Consider the following 14098-nt stretch of genomic DNA (forward strand, 5'->3'; position numbering starts at 1 on the left):
CTGGTGCGCAGCCGTTCAGCCAGTGGTTCAATCGCCAAGGAGAATAGTAGTGGGGAAAGTGGGCAGCCTTGTCTGGTGCCTCTTCTAACCTTTATGGGCTCCGAGACCAACTTGCCAGTGCGTACCCTCACCTCAGGTTTCCCATATAGCAGGCCGACCAACTCCAGAAAGTCATCACCCAGGTCAAACTTGCGTAGCACTGCCGATAAGTAGGGCCATTCGACAGAGTCGAACGCTTTCTCTAGGTCCAACACCAGGCAACCCGATCTTGGCCATGTCTGGGCTGCGTATTCCTGCACCCGGAACAGCCTCCGGATGTTCTGGGAGGTGCATCTTGTTGGGACAGACCCATTCTGGTCCTTGTGTACCAGGGCCGGTACCAGGGTCGCTAGTCTACGGGCCAGTGCTGATGCCAGGATTTTGTAGTCCGTATTGAGCAGGGCTAACGGCCTATATGACCCGAGGAGCATCCCGTCCCTATTTGGTTTGGGAAGCGATACCAGTAAGGCGTCATTCATGGATGTTGGTAAGGATGAGTCGTCTAGGGCTGCCGAGTATGTTCTGAGCAGCTCGGGAATCAGGATGTCATGATATGCTTTGTAGTATTCTGCAGGCAGTCCGTCCGGACCTGGGGTCTTCCCGTTAGAGAGGGCGAATATGGCCTCACGTAATTCCTCCGCTACCAACGGGGCTCCGAGCTCATCTCGTTGGTCATCAGTCGGGGCGGGAAGTGTGAGTTCCTCCAGGTATGCCTGGATGTCCGGCTGCGGATTAGCCATTTGCGACTGGTATAGTGTCTTGTAGTGCGCTACGAAGGCTGCGTGTATGCCCGCCTGGGTGTACACCACGGTATCCGCGGTTGGGCTTATGGCCGTTACCGGGGCGGAGCGGTCTTCTCGTCTTATCAGCCAGGCTAGGAGTTTGCCCGGCTTGTCGCCGTAGCGGTGTGTGCGTGCTGAGTGCGCTGTGTAGTTGACTTGTTTTAGCCTGCCTATTAGCCTGTCGTGTTCTGCCCTAGCCTCGAGCAGTTCTGTATCATCCCCTCCCGTCGCCTCTTGCTCCTTGCGCAATAAATCCCTCTCTATCTTTTTCAGGTCTGCTTCCAGCTGTCGGCGGGTGTGTGCCTGGGTTCCTAGGCATAGCCCCCTCAAGACCACTTTGAACGCGTCCCACTCTATCTGGGGTGTGGAGGCAGTGTTATTGTTCTCCTCGAAGTGTTGTGCTGTTTGCGCCCCTATCGAGGATCTGAATGTGCCGTCAAGCAGGAGGTCTGGTTGCAGTCGCCAGGTGGGGATTGGTGGTCGCGGCTGCTCCCAGGCGAGTGTCATGAAATGAGGGTTGTGGTCCGAGTGCGTGCGGCCCATGTATTGCGTGTCTCGTATCGCCGGTAGTAAGTCTCTGGACACCATGTATCTGTCTAGGCGTACATGCAGATTATGCGCCCCTGAGTGGAAGGAGTAGGCCCTGGTGTCTGGGTTGTGGCTGCGCCATGCATCTAGCAGGTCCCATTGCGCGGACCAATCTAGGAGGGCTCGCGCTGCGTGAAGAGCTGGGGAGTTAGGGCGCGGGGGACGGGAACGGTCCAGAGAAGGGTCTAGCGTGCAGTTATAGTCCCCGCCCAGTATCCATTGTGTGCCGTGCCACGGCGCCAGGGTGTTGGACAGTTGTGTTAAGAAGTCCTGTATCCCTGTGTTGGGTGCATATATCGAGGCTAGCACTATCGGGTTCCCATCTATCCTGCCCCTGACTGCTGCATGCCTCCCCCCGGGGTCCACCAGGGCGTCCTGCATTATCCACGGGGTGCCCGGTCGTATCCATACCAGCGCCCCCTTAGCGTAAGAAGAGTGGTGCGTGGCGTATAGGTGGCCACGCCATCTGCGGCGTAGGGTGGCGACTTCCTTCGCACAGAGATGCGTCTCTTGTAAGAGAGCAACATGTACATTATGGCGTTTGAGGTATGAGAATATTTGATACCGTCTAGACGGCGTGTGCATCCCTCTCACGTTCCATGTGCATATAGTGATCACGGACATTGCTTTGTATTGACGGTCTCCCCAGGGTGTCCACCCCGTCCCCCCCCCCGCCCGCCCGCAGTTCGTAAGGAATAGTGATTGGTCCGCACGCCATTGCAGTCTTGTGAAGGGGGAAAACGGGTAGGTAACATGGCCAATAAAACAGGTAGCCAATGAACATCGCAAACATGCGAAATACCAAGAGGTCGGTGGGCAAACGTGCTCCCGTCCATGCTCTCAAGGAGAGTAACAAAGTTTAGTTCAGTTCTGGGGGCGGCCGTGCAGTGCTAGCAGTAGCAGCTGACCAAGTGTTCGTAGTGACATCGAAGGGGGGTCGTTCCCCTTCCCGGTGGGTATGTGAAGGCCCTAGTCGGCCCCAACTGTAAAAGTCATAGGTATAAAACCAACATTTAATGCCATACGTTACGTGTCTTGGCTCATGTGCAGCAGGGTGGCAGGCCACAGGAGTGGGGGGCCAGCCGTCCGGCGTCCGCTGGGCCATCGCCAGGACGAGTTGCAGCTCTCAGTTGTCCGGAGATCTCGTCGGGCCATTCGTGCTCAGTTCTGAGTCCGCAATCTCCATGTGAGTGGCCCTCCGAGCGTTCCTGTGGGGGGCTCAGTGTGCATGCTCTAGGAGACAGTTAGCCAATGTATTCCGAGGTCTGGGGGGTGACGTCCGGTCCGGGATCTGTCTCTGGAGAGTCCGACCTCCCGTAGATTGCTTCGTCGTCGCTTGGAGGGTCCTGTGTGCCGCTGCCAATTGGGTCACTGGGCGCTGGGGAGTTGCTGAGTTCCCGCACAAGGCGGAGGACGTCTTGTTTTTCCTGCTGCGTGGCGTCGGCAGGGGGTGACATCCTCCCCGGCCTGGCCGCGCGCCCCTGCGCTCGCTGCCTCGGGCGCCGTCGTCTCCTGTTCCCGCCGGGTTGGTATCTGTTCGCGCGGGTCGCCGTGGTCCTGGGGGCTGTATCTGTGCCACTGTCCAGCCACGCTTCCACTTCATCTGGGTCTGTGAAGAAATGGGTTTTCTCCCCGGCTATCACTCTGAGTTTCGCAGGGAATAGTAAGGAGTACTGTAGGCCCTGTTGGCGCAGGCGCGTCTTCGCGGCTAAAAAGGATTGTCTCTGCCTTTGTACATGAATGGTGTAGTCCGGGAAGAACATTACTTTGGAGTTTTCGATTCTCACCTCCTCTAGCTTGCGTGTTTCTCTCAGTATGGAGTCTCGGTCTCTATAATTCAGGATGCGGAGGAGCATGGGTCTAGGGTTGGAGCCCGCAGCCAGGGGCGTAGTCGGTACTCTATGGGCGCGTTCCACCACGAATTGAGGCGAAAGTGAGCCCTCTGGCAGGATGGATGTCAGCCATTTTTCCATGTGCTCCTCCGGTGTTCTCCCTTCCCATTTCTCCGGGACGCCGACCAAGCGTACGTTGTTCCTCCGCGCCCTGCCTTCCGCATCCTCAGCCCGGTCTTCAAGGAACTCCACTCGGTTCAGTAAGTCTTGTATTTGGGTATGCGACTGGCTGGCTTGGGGTTGGAGCTCCTTCACGGTTCCCTCCAGCGTCGAGGTGCGATCAGCGAGTTTTTTGTGGTCTTCGCGGAGATGCGTGAGGTCTATGGCCACACTGTCGATCTTAGTGGCTAAGGAGGTGCGCGTGAGTTGAATTGATTCCTCTAGCCGCTCCATGGCTGCCAGCATGACGTCGAGCTTCGCCGCCGTCTGATCCTGGTCCGTGGTTTTGCTAGTTTTGTTCATGTCGCCTTTAGGCCTCGTGCCCCCAGTGCCAGTCCGCGCCCTGGTCCCGCCAGACATCAGCGTCCTATGGGGAGTCCGCTCTTCTCGTCCCGGCACGGTTCAGTCCCGCCTGGCCAACGGCGGGGAGGAGGGTGAGGGTCGTCTGCTGCTGGTCCGGGCCCGGCTGCTGGTGTCGCCAGGTCCTATCTGCGTGGTGCTCTCAGTCGCTCCTGAGAGGGCAGACAGCTGCTGGGCGCCTCGTGCTTCGGTACTGCGCGATATATCTGGGTGTATGGCACGGCTCCGAGGTGTGCCCCCTTTGTGTTGTGAGCCCGTTTATGGCAAGGGGTTCAAGGTCTGTGTGGAACCCAGTGAGTCGGATATTGCGCTGTCACGGCGGCTGATTCCGCTCGTGTGGCAGCCGCTCGGTGTCGAGCTTCGCCCTGATCGCGGGTGGTGCAGGCCTCTGTCCCCTCAAGCCGTCGCTATGTCCTCGGTGTGCGCCTGTGGTAGCGCCGGTGGGCCGCTGACCTCGTTGTGCTGCGGAGTCAATGGGCGCTGCTTGCGACCGGGGTCCCGTGTGTCGCGGCGTGTGTGGCTGCCGGCGAGTGTCGTGGTGCGTGCCCCAGCCTCCACCGCTCTCTAGCTCCTCAGGCAGCCAAAGCCCAGCCGTTCTCCCCTCCTCACCGCTATGATGCAGGGCTGGTGCAGCCCCCGATGCAGGGGCGACGCGTCCAGGCCCGGCGGTCAGGGCACTCCCGCCGGTCCGCCTCAATGTGTATTCGGGAAGCCCATCCGGATTCCTGAGGTCATCTCGCCCCAGTTCCTCACCGCCATGGGGGGTGGGCGGCCTCCCGTGCCTTGGCGCGTGGTCCGCTATCTTTTGGTGTCGGCCTCGGTTCTGGGCCTACCGCAGCTGTTGGATCCCCGGTGTTTCCTGGGTCCGCGCCCGGGCCGGCTGCAACTTTCGCGGCCACGAGCGGTCAGCACCTCCCGGTGCGGTTTCGCGGGTCCGATCCGCGCCAAAGTCGGCCAGGCGCCGCGTCGGGTCTGTTGGGGCACTCGCCGGTGGTTTTCGGCGGCCTCAAGATAGAACTGTCCCGGAGAACAGCGTCGGGAAGGGGAACTCGGCACGGAGCTCTACCCGCAGGCGACCATTTGCTTCGCGTGCTAAGCCACGCCCCCGGCAGCGCCCAGCGCTGTTACCGTGATTCTGTGAGAAGGCGCCTGGATATGACAAACTCTGGTCCACAATAAATCCCCACCAGATATATGGATGGCCCAGGAATGGATGAACCTGAACAGTGCACCAGGGAACCCAGCTACCAGAGTGGAGTAAGAATGCACAGGCAGTGCTCAGCCGGATGGCGGAGAACCAATCTCGGCTGCCGGGCAAAGCACCAGGAATGAGGGGGAAACCTAACTACCTACAGGAGCTGTATGGAATAGGCGCCCAGCCGGATGTCGGAAAATGGACCCGGCCGCCGGGCGGAGCGCTTTAGGGCAGGGGGAAGGAAAGTGGAGGCGGAGCCCAGCCGGATGGCGGGGAATGGTCCCGGCTGCCGGGCGAAGCTCAAGGATAGGGGGACGATGAGCAAGGAAGAGAAAGCGGTAACGACCGCACAGGAGGACGATAGGATAGGAAAACGTCACTCCACTGGAAAATACTGACAAGAGCGCGAAGGAAGGACAAGAAATCTCAATCCTCCGACAGCGGGCAGGAACGCACAGGAAGCAAAACCGGAACAAGCAATAACCGGAAGTCAGGCAAAACAGGTTGGGACGGAACCCACAACAACGGGAGCTAGACGCAAGAACGTGAAGCAACGTTCTGCTGGTCTACCCGTCTTTTATAATCATGGTCTTAAAGTTACAGTGCAGGAGGGACGTTGGGGCATGACACTGTATATATCTCTATGTTTTCTTGTACAGAAAGCATTTCACTTTAGTGACTGATCATCAAGCACCGTTGACAATATGTGGCAATCCAAAAGCCGAAATGCCTTCTCAAATTGAATGCTGGGATTTGAGGTTACAAGAATAAAACCATCCAATTATTCATCATCCATTGAAAGATCAGAATCCGGCTGGTTATTTTTCAAGAGTGCCAGAACAAACAATCAATCAATCAATTAAACATTTATAGAGTGCGGCAAATCACCCATGGGGGTTTCGAGGCGCTGGAGCTGTTTGCTGCTGCGTGGAGGTTTGATCATTCAAACATCCAGGTTTGTAAATTTCTTCTGAATTGCTGGAGCGACTGTGAGGTCCTGAAGTGCGGGGGAGGTATTTCCAAGGCTTGGCTTCCAGGTGCGAGAAGGAGCACCCTCCGCTGTTGACTCAACCAATGCCCTGGTACCCCATCTAAGACAGCATAGGTCTACATCAATTTTATTGTCAAATCGAGCACACAAACTGCCATGGGTTTAGAATAAATTGTCACTGCCCCTAGCCAAGATAGTAACATGTAAAGATTAAAAGACATTATTGCTCCTCATTCAAGGAACCAGCACTCCAGACCTTTCACTACAGACAATGAGTATCTGAAGTTCCAAAATGTAAGAGATGAACTTTCCCTGACCCAAGAAAGCCTCCTTCTGTGAGGTATATGAATTGCTATTCCTGAGAGTCTACAACAACAAGTAACTGATACTGCCAATGAGGGACACAGAGGAACAGTTACCACCAAGAGAGCTTTTAGTGACTCAGGGCCAGATGTAGGTGTCCAAATACCGGTCGGAAACGGACAAAAATACCGATTTTCGGCCGTTTCCGACCATTATTTGGACATTGGTATGTAGGGGATAGAAAAACGTACAGATTCGGTAATTTTACCCAATCGGTAATTTTACCGATTCGGTAAAATTACCGATCGGTAAAAATACCGAATCTGTAATTTGCTATGTAGGTAGCACTGTTGACAGTGCTACAGGCCTTCAGAATTCGGTATTTTACCACCCAATACAATTGGGTGGTAAAATATTGAATTCAGGTGTATATGCACATCTGTGCATGTACACCTGTGCCATGTGACACACAGACATGCCCTTAGGGCATGTATGTGTGCCACATGGCACACACGCCTGTACTTGGGGTGCTAGAGGGTGTCAAAGTAACCCCCCCTGCACCCTTGCAGGATTCGGTATTTACCGATTCGGTAAATACTGAATCGGTATTGCCCATTGATTCCTATGGGCTTCAAGGCCCATAGGAATCAATGGGCAATACCGATTCGGTAATTACCGAATCGGTAAATAACGAATCCTACCGATTCGGTAAAAATTACCGAATTTTTACCTACATCTTATTTACCGATTCATAAATACCGAATCGGTAAAATTCGGTATTTATGAATTGGTAAATAAGATTTACCTACATCTGGCCCTGAGTCTGGTTTCTGTATCTCGACAAAAGGGTCAAAAAGTATTAAAGACTTGTCATATACGCAACTGTCTTTCATCTCAAGTCATTCAGCATCCTTGAACATGTTAGGCTTGCTATATAATGCTTGGCAGATAATTTATTGACTTTCTAACTCACCTCAATATAAAGCATCACAAGATACCTCCTCTTTGGTTTGCCAGAACGGTTTATGAATACTCTAAAGAAAGCTGTTCAGAATGCTGCATTGGAGAAGCTCAACCTCAAAGCTGTTAGAACAACTAGTCTCCAAGCTTAACGTTTGACCCCTTCACTCAATGACAGGGGAAAGCCCTGCTACTCTCATGTTTGGACGTGCCATGACGACCAAGCTACCCCAATGGAACAACCTCCGATCTAGGAATGAGGAAGACATTTACACTACAGACTTTGATCGCAAACAGAAGATGAAAATACATGCTGACCGACAACGTCACGCAAAGGACATCACTTTTACAAGAGGATATTGAGTGCTGGTTAGACAATAGAGAAGGAAATCTGATGCTCCTGTTGAGGTTCAACCTTTTATTATTATTATCAACACCAAAGAACACATGATGCCTGCCCAGCGTCCTGGGAAGTCCCTTACAAGAGATTCCTCTCATTTTCAATGTGGCACAAACACTCACTAAACAACAATGTCAATGTAGAGACTGTGTCTGGACAGACTGTTGATTACTTTGTCTCTGCTGATAATTCCACCTCGCCAGTGCAGATCACTGGCACTTAGATTGCCAGTTCCTGCTTTCCAATAACCTGACATGTGATTCAGGCACCACAACGCTTAATTGTAGAATTGTAATTGTTTGTGTATGACTTAACCCTTATCATCAATTTAGGTCGTTAAGATCTAACAATCTTAAGGAGTATTAACCTTCGAATGACCTTTATTCTTAAGAAAAAGACTTGACCCTTATTATCAATTTAGGTGGTTAAAATCTAACAATCTTAGGCTGCTTCAACTTCCCAAAATATTAAAATCCAGAAAAAGGCATCTGCTTCTCTTTTTTTAGGGCTAAACTCTGGAATTCATTAACATTAGTTAACGTTTGGTCCCTTCTGAGTCTATCTTCAAAAAGAAGATAAAGACTTTCCTCTTTAATTAAGTCTAGTGCTAGTTTGCCCTCAGCTTGCTCACATCCAGTGCTAGCGCAGGGGCTCTTTTTTTAAGCAGCTGTGCACTGTACAAATGCCATTGATTGACTGATTGACTTACTGCAAAGGAGGCTCACACATTAAGTGGTTCTAATCAGAATCTGAATAACTTTAATAAGCTCCAACTCCCAAGGCCACAGGCTTGAGTAGAGATTGGGTCCAACCACCATTGCTTTTCCCAAGATACCGTTATTCTTATTAAAGATTCAGCCAATCGGATTCCACTATTCATGTCAAGATTCATCCAGTCTAATCACATCATACTTGCTTCTCCCAAGATTCTCCCAGTCAGATCCCACTGTCTGTGCTTCTCCCAAGATATAGCCAGTCTAATCCCACCATCCTTGTTTCTCCCAAGATTCTGCCAGTTCTATCCCACCATCCTGGTTTCTCCCAAGACTCTGCCAGTTTGATACCTCATCCTTGTTTCTCCCTCCTCCCAAGATTCTGCCAGTCTCGTGCCATCATCCGTGTTTTACCCAAAACATCACTAGTCTTTTCCGACTATCCTTGCTTCTCCCAAGATTCTGCTAGTCAAATCCCACCATCATTGTTTCTGTTAAAATTAAGCTAATTTAATCCCACCATCGTTGTAAAAAGTCTGCCAGTCTGATCCTACCATCATCACTTCTGTTGAGAATAAACCAATCAGGTCTCACCACCATTGCTTCTTCCAAGATTCTGCCAGTTAAACCTGCCATCATTGCTTTGGTAAAGATTAAGCCAAAGTTGTCACTTTTTATTTAACAAAGGGGGCGATGTAGTGTCTTGTAATAAAAGAAAGCTGGAACTCTTTTGGTACCCACTGTACACTGTGGGCCTGTGACATAGGCTTAGGGAGGATGAGTTGAAGGCAGGCTTTGAATGTGGAGTTCTGACATACATGCAGGAGAATAAAGACATGTACAATTACTCTCCCTGTGTGGAGTACTTATTGGCGAGTGCTTAGGCTGGCAGGACGCAACACCAGACAGTGCAGGCATTTCAAATGAGAAGAAATTGATTGCCGACATGGAATTTTCAGTCTTGCTGCGGCATTCCGTACAGTCTGCAACCTTTAAATCAAATAGGTCAGAAGCCAGTAGTAATCAAGTAGTTGTAATCAAGTGAGGCTTCTTTCCATTCCAGGTACTCAGGAACATAAGCACTTTTCCAATCCATTATTAACTGCTGGTACTTGTCTTCGATTTAAATTGGTCATGATGGCCTACACAGCTGTGCTAGGTAGACTTTTCAGGACCCTCCTGTTATTTCCTTGACCAGAACACACACAACCCCTTGCAATTCTCTTCCCTCGTCAAAGCGGCGCTCCCGATGATAGAGCACATCACTCATCAGAATTTGGACAAATGTTTTGCATGTAGACCCAAGAGTGTGAAACAGTCCTCCACTGAGGTCTGATTGTAAGTCCAACAGTTTGGGAAGCCATGCTAAACTTAATTCTACATCACCCTTTCCATGAGTGGACAGCTGCTGCAATGCTTAGTAAGTATGAAATTAGCATTTTAATGCTCACTTAAATAAATGATGGTGTTAATGTTGATATTTGAGTATTTGTTATGATGACAAGAATGTTTCTATGGCTTGCACCGCTGATATGTATTCATATTTTGACTAATGTAAGCGCTGTACTGCAGATACTTCTCTATTTGCCAATATTGTCTTATTCGCTTTGTCATTGTTATATTTGTAGATTATGTCTTTAATTAAGATGCCAGTGAAAATACCACATTTTGACACCTGCTCCTTTTTTTAATAAAAATGTAAGCATTTGGGTGTTTTCTAGTCCTGGTTCATTTCAATTAAACTAAACGTTTACATTGCAAAGATTTCTAGATTGGTAAAGTGGCAAGTGAAGTCATCAAAGTAAATTATCTTTAAAGTATTGTCCTTTTAGTAATAATGACATCCTTCACTGGAAAGTCAAGAAACATGCTATAGAAGGGTTGTGTTGCGCTGTTTGGGTGTACCTACTGTCACTTATGCCACATTTGTGGTTATCGCTCTCGCTCTCCCATCTGTGAACTTTCAGTTAAGCATGAATGAGGAAAGGAGTGAGTTGACATCCCATATTTTCTTTTCTTTCTGGCAGCAAAACTAAGGTTCCAGCAGCAGGTCCAGCAGATTCGGAGTGTGTCTGAGCAAGGGAAGAAAAGGAGCTCACCTGAACCGCTCGTTCCTAGGCTCACAAGTGGATCAGACGCAGAGTCAACCGCCAATTTACAGAGTTATGAGTCGAGCCGGGCTTCCTCCCTACCTGACCGGGAGAGCCCGTTTCATGAACGGCAAAGATCAGCTTCGAATGTAAGTCAACAAGAAAGCTCCATCCACCATGAAGGCAAGCGCCCGTTCAGGTACACACCCGATGGATCTCGGACAGAGTCAGAGCAACCGACTCCGGAGACTTCCAGGCCCTCGACACCTCTCAACCTGAGAACGACCCCACCTCCAATGTCGAGACTGAACGTTGTTGGCTCTACCTCTCCAGTAAAGACAAGGTCTTCTCCTGAGGCCTTTCTTCTTAGTCCTCGAAGCCCGGCAGACAGCGAAGGGTCCTTGACCCCTAGGTGCTCAGCGCTGCTCTCACCCAGGCCCTACCGGTCCCAGCAGCATTGACACACATTTTCCTTTGAAGCAGACCGGGCAAAATGTTCAAACGAGAAGGCGTGAGGTTGGTTTGTGGAGCTGAGGGACATTAAAGATATGCCTCGGGAGAAGCTGCAAGGAAATGATGACTTCCCACCATCGCAAAGGCAGCCGCATGTACCTTTCTCCAATGATTTCCAGTTATGGGGCATAGAGACTTTAAGAAGATCCAGATGATGCTAATAACCATAATAGCACCGATGCCTTGGCACTGCAACTCATATGGTGGTGTTGAGCCCTAAAGTAAACCCAATGCCAGAGACGCCACTCGATCGCCTCAGAAAATGCATGATCCGCATCAGAATGATCAACGCAAGTTCTCAATAATTAATTAGTGCTGAGTCAAAAAAACACAAGCCTTTCCTTAGCCAAATTCAAAATCTTACCATAGGCTCAATGACAGAATTTTGAAAGAGGCGATAGTTCCTAAGACTGATAAAGCTTTCCATGCCCCAGAAATGACTTCCTTATGGGATATTCATTGGCACCATGCCAGAGAGCATGCATATTCGAGCTTCCTATAGTGTTTAAATTAGAGAAGCAAAAGGCATCAAAAGTTTAGTATAACCTTGAATCCGAAGCAGGCCAAGGCCTACGATTACTATGCAGACTTTAAACTCTGGCTAACATCCCCTGAATCACCCTTCAAAGTACACATGTTCCTTACATAGGTGTCATTACATCAGCTCTTCCGAAAGTTTACTAACTTATTCTCAAAAGAGAAAGGACATACATTCTGAAATGAAGTGAAATCAATCGTTGGCATTTGGTACCTGTGAGCAGTGTTCCACGTGGGAGGCATGTGCTCTCGGGTGCACTCATTTAGAGTTTATTTCACTGCATCTCATCATGAACTGTGCTGGCCCTGCCTGGCCCGAGCACCTCTTTCCACAGTACTCACTGAGAGGGGAGGCGCGAGGACGGCAGGGTCCCACACCGTCCTAAAGAGGTTACCTTTCACTGCTTCTCTGCGAGCAGTCCATGGAAAGTGCAGGCATCCTGGGGGATCCGTGTTGGCATTGAGGGTTCTTCGACCAGATTCTGGTTCTGCAGCTATTCTTCTGCCAGAATAGGTTTCTGGGGCAGCCCCAGGGACTCATGCCGACGGTGTCCCACAACCAGGGCACGTGAAGACACGCACAGTCAATGTCCGTGGTGAAACAAGCTACATCCTCAGAAGCTGATAGGATGAAAGACTCTTGAAAGACACTTTACAGCGCTCAGTGCTCTACTTAAAGGACACTCAGTGCTTCCTTTCGTCCGAGCTGTGGACTGTCAGGGAGCTCCTCTTGAACATCACGGGGAGCCCAGCTGGTCGCCCGCACGTGCCTTGACTACAAGAATCAGCAGCCAACCATGAACCATGGTAGCCAAAGATGCACTCTGCTGGCATTTTACAGGTTGTCAAACAGAGAAACTGAGCAGTTTACTCTGTGAAGCTCTATGTGCACAAAGCTATGTAGGGCTAAGTTTGAAATGGCAGTACTAATGACAATTTATATAGCGCAGAAGACAAACTCACGTATCTTGGAGAACTTATTAATAAGTGTCCATTACTACGCACCCCACGGGAATCCATTTATCAATTAAAATAAATAAGTGAGTTGAAACCTGGACTAATTCAAATGCATTCCTTGAGGGACATGTGAAGTTCTCTCTTACCTCCTGAGCTGTTTGTCCGGGATTGGACCTTGTGACATGCATCTTAAACAAGGACCGCTGAAACAAGCGCCTTAACCCGATGAGCTGCCTTAGATACAAGCCTAGGAACTGTAGGTGACAGTCAGGACCAGGCAGAGGATTCCTTGAGGTGATTTCATGATGATTCTGACCGGTGACCAGGGATTACAGACTGATCTCTGTAGCAGGCACACCTGAGCTACCTATCTAGTGTTGTACCCCGATAGTTGCTAGATACACATACAGATCTAGAGCAGGTGCCTTAGCATCACAAGCTATCTTAACACGAGGTGTACTTGTGAACAGTGAAGTGAACCAGACCACCTTAACTGACACATTTGTTCTTGCCATTTGGATGCACATGAAGAGTGACAGCCCTAAGGTTGTTGTCATTCACTCTGCTCCTCATTGTCTCCGCCCGTCCTGACTCTGTGTTTCCTGGCCTTGTCCCATAATTCATCTACCAATATTTAGGTTTTCTCAGTAACTCTTACCTTTTCGCGCATAGACATGTTTTGTTGGTCAGAACAAGATATGATGTCAGCAGAGTTCTGAGCCTTACCATTGACAATAAGGGAAAAGGACTAGGAGGTTTTAATCCAGACATGTAGAGTTAGTCATCTGAATAAGGCACTTCTGTAACCTCTCATCTAGACGTTCAGTCAGTAAAGTTTTACAACAACTGCTCCCAGCTGTTCCAGTCAAAATAGGGCTGGGTTAGGGTGAGTACTTCATCCCTGCATCATAAATTCAGTGAAGGGAGCGGTCCTCCATCCCTGGTACAGTCCCTCAAGCCATCCAAGTTTAGAAGTTTCAGAATAAATTCCTATGCCTATCCCCTAAACCATCCTTTTTTATTTAGAGCTGACTGTCTCTTTAGGCCTGTGACCATTCCCTGAGCCATCGGACCCCTCCTTTGTGGCAATCCCTCAAGCAGTCCAGTTCTAGAAGTGATAGACTCTATCTGTGTGTCAACCCCCAAAAGCCATGCAATACTATGTGTGACTCTCTCTAGACCTGTGCCAACACACCACAAGCCACCCAGTTTTGAGGTTGCAGACTGTTCCTGTGGCAGTCCCCCCAAACCATTTAGTTTTGATGTACCAAACTCTCTCCCTCTGCCAATCCTCTCAGTCACCAAGGAACCATTGTTTTTATGTTTTATTGGATGTTCTCACAAGCCACGTGTCAATGCTCCAAGCCATGCAGTTTTAGAGATGACTGATTGTTCATGTGACAAAACCGATCAGCCATCCATTGTTAGAAGTGATGGTGTCTCATTCTTGCCCCATTCCCCAAAACTATCCAGTTTTTGAGGCGAAACACTATCCTTGTGTCAGTTCCTCCAAGCCACCTAGTTTTAAAGGTGACAGAAGAGCCTTGTGTCAACTCTTCCAAGTCATCCAGTTTTAGAAGTGACAGACTTTATCTTTCTTTCAGTTCTTCCACACCACC

General features: G+C 49.9%; 1 protein-coding gene across 1 annotated transcript in view; it reads left to right on the plus strand.

Moving 5' to 3' along the window:
• LOC147729064 (uncharacterized) overlaps nt 1-11071 on the plus strand; it is a 274377-nt gene extending 263306 nt beyond the window's left edge. The window contains exon 27 of the mRNA XM_086959346.1: nt 10410-11071. Within this exon, the coding sequence (XP_086815472.1) occupies nt 10410-10933 (524 nt within the window). The 3' untranslated portion in view covers nt 10934-11071. The remainder of the gene's footprint in view (nt 1-10409) is intronic.
• The last annotated feature ends 3027 nt before the right edge of the window (nt 11072-14098 follow it).

Source organism: Lissotriton vulgaris, chromosome 2_2 (genome assembly GCF_964263255.1).
Source record: "Lissotriton vulgaris chromosome 2_2, aLisVul1.2, whole genome shotgun sequence".
Classification (NCBI taxonomy): domain Eukaryota; kingdom Metazoa; phylum Chordata; class Amphibia; order Caudata; family Salamandridae; genus Lissotriton; species Lissotriton vulgaris.